The 14,286-nt window shown below is 45.6% G+C and overlaps 1 protein-coding gene across 1 annotated transcript; it reads left to right on the top strand.

Annotated features, from left to right (window-relative positions):
- The first annotated feature begins 6,955 nt into the window (after positions 1–6,955).
- LOC132214395 (F-box only protein 31-like) lies at positions 6,956–9,112 on the top strand. Its single transcript, XM_059661625.1, has one exon. The coding sequence runs from the start codon at positions 7,013–7,015 to the stop codon at positions 8,501–8,503; it is 1,491 nt and encodes a 496-aa protein (XP_059517608.1). The 5' UTR covers positions 6,956–7,012; the 3' UTR covers positions 8,504–9,112.
- The last annotated feature ends 5,174 nt before the right edge of the window (positions 9,113–14,286 follow it).

The following is a 14,286-nucleotide window of genomic DNA, read 5'->3' as shown; positions in this document are numbered from 1 at the left end:
TACTGAAGTGAGGTCCTCCCCACATTTATCCAATTCTTAACCTTATTTCCTGTATATCAGCTCAGCCTCTACAGATTCTGCCCCTACCCTCTTTACTGGGTGTTTGGTGTTTGTATTTGTTTGGTTTATCTCAGCCGTGGGCAAACTACGGCCCGCGGGCCGGATCCGGCCTGTTTGAAATGAATAAAACTAAAAAAGAAAAAGACCGTACCCTTTTATGTAATGATGTTTACTTTGAATTTATATTAGTTCACACAAACACTCCATCCATGCTTTTGTTCCGGCCCTCTGGTCCAGTTTAAGAACCCATTGTGGCCCTCGAGTCAAAAAGTTTGCCCACCCCTGGTTCATCTATTGGTTCTGTGGTGTTTTCTCCTTTTTCTTTTCTCTCCTGTCTTTTTTCTTCTATTGTATCTCTCTCTCTCAGATATCACTTGTACTCTCTTTTCTCTCCCCTAATTCTCTTTTCTAAGGTGGTCACTTATATTGGGGTTATAGGTATCATGAGTACATTCATGCTTTGTTCCCCTTGAGTCATGACTTGTTAAGGTGAATTTTATCCTGTCTGGCTAAAGTGCTAGAGAGCAAGCCACATAACCAGACACCTGGAGATGAGGAGCAGCGACCCGTGCAGCTCACTCCCGTCCAAAAAGCAGCAGCCATGCAAGCAGCCCACCCCAATCCGAGGAGCAGCAGACTTGCAATCAACCTGTCCAAGGAGCAGTAACCTCACAAGCAGCCCACCACATCAAAAGGAACAACAGCAGCATGCAGCCAGCCCCCATTCAAGGAACAGCATCCACGTGAGCAGTCCGCCCCAGTTCAAGGAGTAACAGCTGTATGAGAAGCCTCGCCCCACCAGCCAGAGGAGCCACCACAGTGGTGAACAGCACCCACCAGAGGAGCTGCTGCCAAGTGAGGAGCAACTGCTACCACAACCACCCGAGGAGCAACCGCAGCCCAAGGAGCCACAGCCACTCAAGGAGCAGCCCCTGAATGACTCAACATCTAGATCTGTTGGTGAGATCAAACATGGGTAGACAAAGAAACCCCCAAAGGAAAGAAGAGGAGGACTCGCCAGAAAAGCAGCTAAGTGAAACAGAGGCATGCAACATGTCAGAAAAAGAATTCAGATTAAGGGTCCTAGAGTGCATAAACCGGATGGAGGAAAAAATCAACAACTTATGCAAGATTCAAGAAAAAACAGATGAAAAAAATCAACAACTTATGTAAGAACAAAGAAGAAATGAAGAGTGATATAGCTGCAATAAAAAACACCATTGAGCCCTGACCGGTTTGGCTCAGCGGATAGAGCGTCGGCCTGCGGACTCAAGGGTCCCAGGTTCGATTCCGGTCAAGGGCATGTACCTTGGTTGCAATGTACCCAGTGGGGAGTGTGCAGGAGGCAGCTGGTCGATGTTTCTCTCTCATCGATGTTTCTAACTCTCTATCCTTCTCCCTTCTTCTCTATAAAAAATCAATAAAATATATTTTTTAAAAAACCAAAAACACCATTGAAAGTTTCAAAAGTAGACTAGGAGAAGTGGAGGACCAAATTAGCAAATTAGAAGACAGGGAAACAAAACACACACAAACTGTACTGCAATTGGAGAAAAAAATTAAAAGACAGGAGGAGAGCTATGGGACAACATGAAACAAAACAACATACGAATAATAGGGGTGCCAGAACAACAGAAAGAGGAACAAGGGTTAGAAAATCTATTGGAAGAAATCCCCAAAGGTTTCAGAAAACTTCCCTGAGGTGGAGAAGAAAAAAGTCACACAAGCACAGAGAGTCCCAAACAAGGTGAAAAGACCCACACCAAGACACATCATAATTACCATGGCAAATGTTCAGGACAAAGAGAGAATCTTAAAGGCTGCATGAGAGAGACGGAAAGTTACATACAAGGGATCTCCCATTAGATTTTCAAATGATTTCTCAATAGAAACACATCAGGCCAGAAAAGAATGGACAGAAATTTACAAAGTGATGCAAAGCAAAGGACTGAATCCAAAAATACTCTATCCAGCAAGGCTATCATTCAAAATTGAAGGGGAAATAAGAAGCTTCACAGACAAGAAAAGGTTAAGGGAGTTTATCACCACCAAGCCAGCAATGCAATAAATGCTAAAGGGACTGGTGTAAAAAGAAGAAATAAAAAGCTAAGAAAGAAAACAGGCACAAAAAATAGAAATGGCTACAAAAAAGTACCTTTCAATAATAACTTTAAACATAAATGGACTAAATGCTCCAATCCAAAGACATCAAGTGGCTGAATGGATGAAAAAACATGACCCATATATTTTCTGTCTACAAGAGACCCACCTCAGAATAAGGGACTCATACAGACTGAAAGTGAAGGGATGGAAAAATATCTTTCAGGCAAATGGAAATGAAAAAACAGCTGGGGCAGCAATACTTATATCAGACAAAATAGACCTCAAAGTGAAGGCCATAACAAGAGATAAGGAAGGCCACTTCATAATACTAAAGGGATCAATACAACAAGAAGATATAACCCTGATAAATATATATGCACCCAATGTTTTTTAATACATAAAAAAAAACCTCCTGGAAGATATTAAGGGAGAGATCGACAACAATACAATCATAGTAGGGGACTTTAATACACCACTGACATCACTGGATAAATCCTCTAGACAAAAAATCAGCAATCCTAAATGATTCTCTAGATCAGATGGACTTAATTGACATCTTCAGAACATTTCACCCCAAAGCCACGGAATATATGTTCTTCTCAAGTACACATGGGACATTTTCAAAAACAGACCACATATTGGGTCACAAGCAAAGTCTCCCCAAATTCAAGAAGATTGAAATCATACCAAGCATCTTCTCAGATCACAATGGCATAATATTAGAAATAAACTACAATAAAAACAACCCAAAATACTCAAATACTTGGAAGTTGAATAGCATGTTATTAAATATTGATGGGGTTACCAATGAGATCAAAGAAGAAATTTAAAACATCCTGGAAACTAATGACAATGAAAACACAACAATCTAAAATCTATGGGACACAATGAAAGCCGTCCTGAGAGGAAAGTTTATAGCCCTACAGGCCTACCTCCAAAAACAAGAAAAAATGGTAGTAAATCATCTAACTCTTCATCTCAAAGAATTAGAAAGAGAGCAACAAGAAAACCCCAGAGTGAGCAGAAGGAAGGAGATAATAAAGATTAGAGCAGAAATAAATGACATAGAGACCAAAAAAAAAATACATAAAATCAATGAAACCAAGAGCTGGTTCTTTGAAAGGATAAACAAGATTGATGAACCTCTAGCCAGGCTCACCAAGAAGCAAAGAGAGAGGACCCAAATAAACAAAATCAGAAACGACAGAGGCGAAATAACAGACCCCACAGAAATACAAATGATTGTTAAAAAAACACTATGGACAGCTCTACTCCAACAAACTAGACAACCTGGAGGAAATGGACAAATTCCTAGAAAAATACAACATTCCAACACTCAATCAGGAAGAATCTAAAAATCTCAATAGGCCAATAACTATGGAAGAAATTGAAGCAGTCATCAAAAAGCTTCCAGCAAACAAAAGCCCAGGGCCAGACAGCTTCAAAGGGGAGTTTTACCAAACATTCAAGGAAGAACAAAAACCTATCCTCCTCAGACTACTACAAAAAATTCAAGAGGAAGGAACACTTCCAAGCTCATTCTATGAAGCCAGCATCACCCTAATACCAAAACCAGGGAAAGACAACACAATGAAAGAGAATTACAGGCCAATATCCCTCATGAACATAGATGCCAAAATCCTCAACAAAATCTTAGCAAATCGGATCCAGCAGTACATCAGAAAGATCATACACCATGACCAAGTAGGATTTATCCCAGGGATGCAAGGATGGTACCATATCTGCAAATCAATAAATGTGATACATCACATAAACAAATTGAAAGAAAAAAAACACATAGTCATATCAATTGATGCAGAAAAAGCATTTGACAAAATCCAACACCGATTTCTGATAAAAACTCTCAGCAAGGTGGAAATAGAAGGATTATTCCTCAACATAATAAAAGCCATATATGACAAACCCACAGCCAACATCATACTCAATGGACAAAAACTAAAACCATTTCCCCTAAGAACAGGGACAAGACAGGGATGCCCACTCTCACCACTCCTGTTCGACATAGTACTGGAAGTATTAGCCATTGCAATTAGACAAGAAGAAGAAATAAAAGGCATCCAAATTGGAAAAGAAGAAGTAAAACTGTCCTTATTTGCAGATGACACATATTATACATAAAAAACCCTAAAGACTCCATGAAAAAACTATTAGACTTAATAAATGAATTTGGCAATGTAGCAGGATACAAAATTAACGTCAAGAAATCTATGGCATTTCCATACACCAATAGTGAACTTACAGAAAGAGAGACTAAAAAAGCAATCCCATTTACCATCACACCAAAAAAAATTAAGCTACCTAGGAATAAACTTAACTAAAGAGGTAAAAGACCTCTACTCAGAAAACTACAGGATGTTGAAAAAAGAGATAGAGGAAGACATAAACAGATGGAAGAACATACCGTGTTCATGGATTGGTAGAATCAACATCATTAAAATGTCCATACTACCCAAAGCAATCTATAAATTCAACGCACTTCCCATTAAAATACCAATGACATACTTCACAGACCTAGAACGAACTCTCCAAAAATTCATCTAGAATAAAAAAAGACCCCAAATAGCTGCAGCGATCCTGAGAAAGAAGAACAAAGTAGGTGGGATCACAATACCAGATATTAAGTTGTATTACAAAGCCACAGTTCTCAAAACTTCCTGGTACTGGCACAACAACAGACATATAGATCAATAGAATAGAATAGAGAGCCCAGAAATCGACCCGAACCAATATGCTCAATTAGTATTTGACAAAGGAGACAAGAACATACCATGGAGACAGTCTCTTCAATAAATGGTGCTGGGAAAATTGGACAGATACCTGCAAAAAAATGAAACTAGACCACCAATGTATAGCATACACAAAAATAAACTCAAAATGGATAAAGGACTTAAATGTAAGATGGGAAACCATAAAAATACTAGAGGAATCCAAAGGCAACAAAATCTCAGACATATGCCGAAGCAATTTCTTCACCAGTACAGCTCCTAGGGCATTGGAAACTAAAGAGAAAATAAACAAATGGGACTACATCAAAATAAAAAGCTTCTGCACAGCAAAAGAAGTCATCAACAAAACAACAAGAAAGCCCACTACATGGGAGAACATATTTGCCAATGTAATCACTGATAAGGGTTTAATCTCCAACATTTACAGGGAACTCATGCAACTTAATAATAGGAAGATAAACAATCCAATCAAAAAATGGGCAAAGGACCTAAATAGACACTTTTCAAAAGAGGACATTCAGAAAGCCAAGAGACATATGAAAACATGCTCAAAGTCACTAATCATCTGAGAAATGCAAATCAAAACAACAATGAGGTACCATCTCACACCTGTCAGACTGGCTATCATCAACAAATCAACAAATGACAAGTGCTGGAGAGGATGTGGAGAAAAAGGAACACTTGTGCACTGCTGGTGGGAATGCAGACTGGTACAGCCACTATGGAAGACAGTATGGAGTTTCCTCAAAAAGTTAAAAATGGAACTCCCATTTGACCCAGTGATCCCACTTCTAGGCATATACCCCAAGAAACCAGAACACCAATCAGAAAGGAGATATGCACCCCTATGTTCATAGCAGCACAATTCACCATAGCTAAGATCTGATTACAGCCTAAGTGCCCATCAGCAGATGAATGGGTTAGAAAACTGTGGTACATCTACACGATGGAATACTATGCTGCTATAAAAAATAAGGAATTCTTACCATTTGCAACGGCATGGATGGAACTGGAGAGCATTATGCTAAGTGAAAAAAGCCAGTCAATGAAAGAAAAATACCACATGATCTCACTCATTTATGGATAATATAGACCATTATAAACTGATGAGCAAAAATAGATACAGAGGCAGAACTGCATGGAACAGACTGTCAAACTACAGCGGGAAGGCTGGGGAGGGTTTGGGGGTGCGAAGGGGGGTAAGAAATCAACCGAAGGACTTGTATGCATGCATATAAGCATAACCAATGGACATAAGACACTGGGAGGTAGGGGGGCCGGGGCAATGTCAAGGGGAGAAAAATAAAAGGAGACCGATATAATACTCTTTGTAATACTTTAAGCAATTAAAAAAAAGAGATTTCCCTTATGGAGTTCAAGGTCAAGTCAACCTACAGTCAATAACTCTGCTCTAAACTATAATAAAATACCACTCAACACTAAATAGGATGGCTATAATATATTTTTTAAAAGGCATTCATGAGAATGTTTAAAACTTGGACCCCTTGTACATTGCTGGTAAAAATGTAAAATAGCGGGGCCACGTTGGAAAACGTTTTTGGCAGTTCCTCAACATGCTAAGTATAGAGTTACCAGATGACCCAGAAGTTCCACTTCTAGGTACATACCCAAAAGAAACGGAAACATCTTCACACAAAAAGCTTGTACACAATGTTCATAGCGGCGTTACTCATAAAAGCCTCAAACTGGAAACAACCCAAATATTCACCAACTGATGAATGGGCAAACAAAATGTGATATACCCATACACTAGAATATAGCACACATACAACTTTAAAATGTTATGCTCAGTGAAAGAAGCCAGTTACAAAAGACCAGATATTATGATTGCATTTATGTGAAATGCCCCCCCCCCCATAGGCATATCCCTGGAGGCATATCCATATAGAAAGCAGATTAGTGACTGCCTGGGGCTAGGGCAGGAGGACAGGGAGGGGGCACTGGGAAAGGAAGGCAACTGTTAATGGATATGGGTTTGAAGTCCTACAATTAGCGCCTCTCTGAGGGGGCGTGGCTGGCTCAGCTTAAAGCCTGGCTGAGGCCAGGCGGCCCACGCTGTGGTGGCTGTTACACGTGGAGGCATGGAGGAGTGTGCTTGCATCTGCAGCGTGGGCTCTTCGCGGGAATGTCGATGCCGTCAGCAGCGCCAAGGCCCAGCTGAGATGGCAGCGGCCGATGGCAAGCCGGCCCTGGCCCCTGCAGAAAAGCACGTCGAGGCGGAGGAGGCAGCGCGGTGCTGCGCGGGGAGTGGAGGAATCGCGAGCCCCATGCCGCCCCCGCCGCCCCCGCACTGCTCGCTGCAGGACCTGCCGGTGGAGATGCTGGTGGAGATCTTCGCCTCGCTCCCCGGCACCGATCTGCCCAGCCTGGCCCAGGCCTGCACCAAATTCCACCACATCCTGCACATCGACAGCATCTGGAGACGGCGCTGCCGCGAGGAGTTTGGCGTCTGTGAAAACTTGCAGAACCTGGAGACGATCGGTATGTCTTATCGAGAGGTCTATGCGAAGCTGCTCCACCCGTACAGACGCATTTTGGGATTGTGGCAGCTAGATGATGACTATAGAAGACTGCTGAATGTCGCGGTGGACGGCTTAGGCATTACTGGCTGGACATGCGGACCTTACCTTAACTTCCATGGGGATGGCACACTGAAATTCAAGCCCTCGTTCAGAATCCGCCTGACGGAGCGGCAATCAGCCGCGGTGGAGTGCCTGGAAGGCCAGCACCTCAGGCCCCACCACCGCCACCTGCAGATTCGGAAGGACAGGTTCACCACCCGGTGCAAGAGGACAGACCACCGAGGGGATTCACCAACGCGGCTGAGGGGGGAAGGGGGGCGGGGGCTGGTGCAGGACAGACAGCTGTGTAACTGCCAGAGCTACCGCCGCCTCTACCTCCCGCCACACCACCCGGTCGACCTCATCAGGCCCGGCCTCTTCCAAGGCAAATACAGCCTCATAATTGTCATGCTCAGCTTCCATGGGAAGTATGCCAGGGTCACGAGAGTCACGGGAAGAGCCAAGGCGTTAGAGATCCACCTCAGGCGCCGCATCCAGCTGCGAGATGGCGAGATCTTCCGCAACTTCAACGAGCTCTCCCGCGTGGTCCAGGAGATTGATGAGCAGGTGTTCCGGGAGCAGCAGCAGCTGCAAGAAGACGGGACTGAGGAAAGCGAGGGCCATGGCTGGCAGAGCCCTGCCCAGCCCAGCGGCGGGGAGTCCGGGGCTGCAGCTTGGGAGGAGCAGCCTGTCCCGTTTGTTCTGCCTGTGGGCTTGTGCTCAAGAGACCAGAACCACCCCCGGACCTGCAGGATGTGTTTCTATGGCGTGGACACTGTTACTGGTACCTTAGATGGCTTCGCCCACCGCTGGCGCTACCCTGGGGTCTTCATCCTGTTCGATGAGAACCACTTCGGGTTCATCTGCCTGGAGGCGAAACAGTTCTTCCTGTTCGGCAGGGTCCAGAACGCCTTCCAGACTGTGGAGGCACCATCCCCGCAGGCCTTCCTGGAGATGCTCCAGAACATTCAGTCCGGACCCCCTGGGAGGAGCAGCTTGCATGCACTTTGAAGATTTGACCTTCTGACCAGGTTACCCACCTTTGTTTGTTTTTTTAATCCTCACCCAAGGATATTTTCCCATTGATGTTTAGAGAGAGTGGGGGAGAAAGGGAAAGACAGAAATAATCGATGTGAGAGAAACACATCAGTTGGTGGCCTCCTGCCCAAGCCCGGACCAAGGCCAGGCTGGGTAGGAGCCAGCAATTGAGGTAGAAATAAACCTTAGACCAGTGGTCTCAACCTTCCTAATGCTGCGACCCTTTAATACAGTTCCTCATGTTGTGGCAACCCCCAATTTCATTGTTACCAATTGAACATAATTAAAGCATAGTGATTAATCACAAAAACAATATGTAATTAGATATGTGTTTTCCGATGGTCTTAGGCGACCCCTGTGAAAGGGTCGTTCAACCCACAGGTTGAGAACTGCTACCTTAGACCTTTCCATCCACAGGTCCAGGCTCTATCCATTGAGCCAAACCAGCTAGGGCTGAGTATGTCTTTTTAAAAAGAAAGAAAGAAAAAGGAAAGATCCTAAAATTAGATAGTGGTAATTGTTAGATTGTACAACTCTGAATATAATAAAAACCACTGAATTGTACATTTTATTTTATTTTTTAATTAAATCTTTATTGTGCAGATTAAAAAATAAAATAAAATGAACAGTTCAACAGAACTACTCGATACTTTAAAACTGATATGAAGTAGCTTTATCATCCATTCCCGCTCTCTTCACTACACTCACCAACCTGCTTTCACGGGCAAATGGTTTTCTCTTGGTTCTCACACTCCAGATTTTCTTCCAGGCAATTCTCTGAGACCTTCCCGTGTGATAGGAGTCAAACAAATGAGATAAGGCCACCGCCAGGGGAGCTCCCTGGTATGGTCTGAGTGTTTGTGTCTCCCCCAAACTTATATGTTGAAATTCCAAGGTGATGGAGGGAGGATTGGGGAAGGTGGTTAGGTCATGAGGGTGGGGCCCTCAGGAACAGGATTAGTGCCCTTATGAAAGGAATGCCAAAGAGCTTGCTTTCACCCTCTGCCATGTGAGGACACGGCAAAAAGTCAGCAGCCTGCAGCCTGCAGCCTAGAGGAGGGCCTTCACCAGAACCTGACCATACTGACACCCTGAATTTGGACTTCCAACCTCCAGAACTGTGGGTAGTAAATTTCTTTTCTTTTTTTTTTTTTTTTTAGTTTTTCTGTTTGTTTTTTTTAAATTAAATCTTTATTGTTCAGATTATTACATTTGTTCCTCTTTTTTCCCCCCATAACTCCCCTCCTCCCAGTTCCCGCCCCACCCTCCGCCCTCACTCCCCACCCACTGTCCTCATCCATAGGTGCACGATATTTGTCCAGTCTCTTCCCGCATCTCCCACACCCCTTTCCCCCCCCCCCAAGAATAGTCAGTCCATTCCCTTTCTATGTCCCTGATTCTATTATGATCACCAGATTATTTATTCACTTGATTCTTAGATTCACTTGATAGATGCATGTTTGTTGTTCATAATTTGTATCTTTACCTTTTTCTTCTTCTTCCTCTTCTTAAAGGATACCTTTCAGCATTTCATATAATACTGGTTTGGTGGTGATGAACTCCTTTAGCTTTTCCTTATCTGTGAAGCTCTTTATCTGACCTTCAGTTCTGAATGATAGCTTTGCTGGATAAAGTAATCTTGGTTGTAGGTTCTTGGTATTCATCACTTTGAATATTTCTTGCAATTCCCTTCTGGCCTGCAAAGTTTCTGTTGAGAAATCAGCTGACAGTCGTATGGGTATTCTCTTGTAGGTAACTGAGTTTCTTTCTCTTGATGCATATATATATATATATATATATATATATATATATATATATATATATATATTTTATTATTGATTTTTTACAGAGAGGGAGAGAGATAGAGAGCTAGAAACATCGATGAGAGAGAAACATCGATCAGCTGCCTCCTGCACACCTCCCACTGGAGATGTGCCCACAACCAAGGTACATGCCCTTGACCGGAATCGAACCTGGGACCCTTCAGTCCGCAGGCCGATGCTCTATCCACTGAGCCAAACTGGCTACGGCATCTCTTGCTGCTTTTAAGATTCTCTCTTTGTCTTTTGCTCTTGGCATTTTAATTATGATGTGTCTTGGTGTGGTCCTCTTTGGATTCCTTTTGTTGGGGGTTCTCTGCGCTTCCTGGACCTGTAAGTCTATTTCTTTCACCAGGTGGGGGAAGTTTTCTGTCATTATTTCTTCAAATAGGTTTTCAATATCTTGCTCTCTCTCATCTTCTGGCACCCCTATAATTCTGATGTTAGTACGCTTGAAGCTGTCCCAGAGGCTCCTTACACTATCTTCGTATTTTCGGATTCTTTTTTCATTTTGCTTTTCTGGTTGGGTGTTTTTTGCTTCTTCGCATTTTAAATCTTTGCCTTGATTCTTGCGCTCCTCTGGTCTGCTGTTGGGAGTCTGTATAGTATTCGTTATTTCAGTCCGTGTATGCTTAATTTCTAGTTGGTTCTTTATCACAACATCAAGGGTCTCATTAGATTTCTTGAGGATCTCACTACATTTATCAGCGGCTTCTAGACAGTTCTTAAGAGACCTTAAAAGTGTGGTTCTGAACTCAATATCCTCCATTGACAGTTTTGTCCTGTTTCTTTGTCTCCGCATTTTTTATGCTTTCTTGGTGCACCCCCTAGTGGTCTTTGTGCGCAGTCTTGTTGTAGTTAAGCCTTGATTGTTGTCGGCAATACCTGGGGTGATTTGACCTCCAGGCTAACTGGCCGTAAATTTCTATTATCAGTCCGTGGTATGTTGTTATAGCAGCTGAACAGACTAAGACACTACCTATGTCTACGACAAGACTCTATGGATTAGCTTGCTTAGGCTGCCATAATAAAATGCTGCAGCCTGGGTGGCTTAAACACAGAAATGTATTTCCTCATGGCTCTGGAAGGTGAAGGTCAAAGTGTCCGGAGGTTTGGTTTCTGGTGGTGCTTCTCTCCTTGGCTTGCAGATGGTCATCTTCCTGCTGTGTTTCCACATGGCCTCTCCTCTGTACGACCACACCCCTCCTGTCTCCTTTTGTGTGTCTAGAGTTCCTCTTCTTATAATGACACCAATGATATTGGATTAGGGCCCACCCACATGGACCCATTTTACCTTAATCCTTAAAGACCCTACCTGAAAATACAGTCACCTTCCTAACTACTGGGGTGTCGGGCTTCAAAATAGGAATTTTGTAGGGACACAATCCAGCCCATCACACTGTACAATGCTTCTGCCATCATGGTGTCGGGATGCGTGTGGCTGCCCCTGGAATGCCATCCCACTCGGAACACTGATGGGAGACACCTTTTTCACTTGTTCACTGTCCCATTAGGACCTTCCCTCTCACCTAGCCACTCTGAGGAAAAAGAGAGGCTGCTGGCTGGGAATCCCCTGCAATCTCCTTAAACTCAAGGCTCACCTCTCTCCTCTCGTGCACCGCATTGCTTCTAGACCAGTTTTTCCAACAGCTCTCTCTAGTTGGGTCATTCCTCTACTCAAAACATCCCCTTGCACCCCGTGCACACTTTTTGGTGTGGCATTCAAGGTCCCCCATGACCCAGCTTCCACGTCGGTTTCTGGCCGCATGTCCCGCCTCCCTGATCTCCTTCCTCTGCAACACTGACCTCGTGAAAACTCCGTTACTCTAGGGCAATGGTCTGCAAACCGTGGCTCGAGAGAGCCACATGCGGCTCTTTGGCCCCTTGAGTGTGGCTCTTCCACAGAATACCGACTTCTGCGCATGGGCCACGAAGTTTCAGTCGCACTGTATGTGCATGCCCGCACGTGGTATTTTGTGGAAGAGCCACACTCAAGGGGCCAAAGAGCCGCATGAGGCTCGCGAGCCGCAGTTTGCCAGCCACAGCTCTAGGGTGTCTGCTGGAAAGCCCTCCTCCCCTGGTCTCTGGCCACAGAGCTCCTTGTCCTTCAAACCTTCCCTTGGGTTCTGCTTCGTCATGCCACCTTCCCTGCCTCCTATCCCCAAAAGAGGTGATGCTCCCTCCTCGGTTTATCCACGGCAACTTCACCACCTGCCACACTGAGCACATTCCACTTACTCTTCTCTCTGCCTCCCCACCCTCATCCCCAGCTACTCCCCCTGAGCAGAGCTCCTCACGGGCACACATAGTGGTGGTGGGGGGTGTCTTACCCTTCTCTGCATCTCCAGGGTCCACACATAGCAAAGAGTAAGAAAGAAAGAGAGGGAAGAAGGAGGGAGGGGGAGAAGACAGAACCCAGAACCCAATTCTTCGTATGATTCCCTAGGACTTAGACACAGGAGTGACATGGGACACTAATAAAAACAACACCAAGACACACACAGGGACCGGCACTGCCCGGGCAAGTGGGTGCATAGTCAGCCCACACCTCTGTTCTGCCCCTGAGCTCCTCGGGCTCCATTTGCAGGTGCTGTGGAAAGCAAGGAGGACATAGGCCTCTGTAAGGGGTTCATAGAGGAAAATAGCGGGGTCCCCCCTGCCGGGGGGGGGTGTCTTTCTGAAAGCGAGTTCTGCAGTCACAGCAGTGTAACCCCGAAAGGAAAAACCACCAGTGGTGTTATTTCCAGCCTGGAGAGAGGATGGGCCAGGTGTGTGTTTGGGGGGAATGAGAGAGCAGGGACTAGAAGAAGGAACGAGAAATACTTTAGGCGGAGGGCTCTCTAGATCAGCGGTCGCCAACCGGTGGTCCACGAACCACGTGTGGTCCCTGAGGTCCGAACGGTTGGCGACCGCTGTTCTAGATCCCACCCCCCACCCCATAAAAACTCCACATCCGTAGAAACCTCCTCTGCAGGGCCCGAAGACTCGTCTTAGGTCTTCCCAGCTTTGCTGTTCGTTGACGGGCGGCCTTAAATGTAAGCCAGCGTGGATGTCAGCGGAGAACCAGAGGGAAGTGGCCGTGTGTGTTTGGGGGGAATGAGAGAGTCGGGACAGGCTGGGGGTCAGGGTCCGGGAGACTAGTGTACCCGTAGACTGGAATCCACCAGGTTCCCAGGATCCAAAAGAGGTTGATGGGTCGGGGCTTGGTCCAAGCATCCTGTCTGCTGGGTAGGACCAGTAGCAGATGGGGTTCTCAGAGAGTCATGACTTCACCTCATTTTCCCGTTTGTGATAGGATTCCAACTAACTGAGATATTTGGACAACAGTTTCGGGCTCCAAGGAGTGAGCTAGGAAAGGCCGAGCCATGTATCCGAGTTTCCGCCACATCGGCAGGACTCAGGGCTGCTCTTGAATCTCTGCCTGGAGAACTAAGAGGCAACCAAGAACCTGGGTGGAAGGCCGGAACCAGAGTTGGGCAAACAAGGCTGGAGTGTGGGGGGACTGCGAGCCGGGGGCCGGACAAGGGCTATTCGGCCAGCCCTCAGGCTTAGAGCAGCGCCAGTTGGAGCCGCTCAGGCCCGGCCCCGCGCCCCACCCCCCACCCCCCAGCGCCATGGCTCCCCAGTGGACAGCCTTGTAAGGGAGGAAACTTCATGTCCTTTTTGCCTTCCCCGTTCTTGGCTGAGACCCCTGTAATCAAAGACAGATTCACGAGAGGAAAACAAATGCTTCACGCACACGTGCAGCACAGACACCGGGGAGAAACCAAAACCCGAAGTGACTCCACACGGTGGTTAGAGCCCAGCTCTGCCACCTTCGCCAAAGCACAGCGCATGTGCAGTCAGTGGCAGCCACAGGGACGCGGCCTCGGGCTTCCGAGGGAGCCGGCCCACGGGGCAGTTTCCAAGGAGGACACACAGTGTGTTTCATCCAAA

This window comes from Myotis daubentonii, chromosome 1, assembly GCF_963259705.1.
Source record: "Myotis daubentonii chromosome 1, mMyoDau2.1, whole genome shotgun sequence".
Taxonomy (NCBI): Eukaryota; Metazoa; Chordata; class Mammalia; order Chiroptera; family Vespertilionidae; genus Myotis; species Myotis daubentonii.
This window is presented reverse-complemented; position numbering and strand designations above follow the sequence as displayed.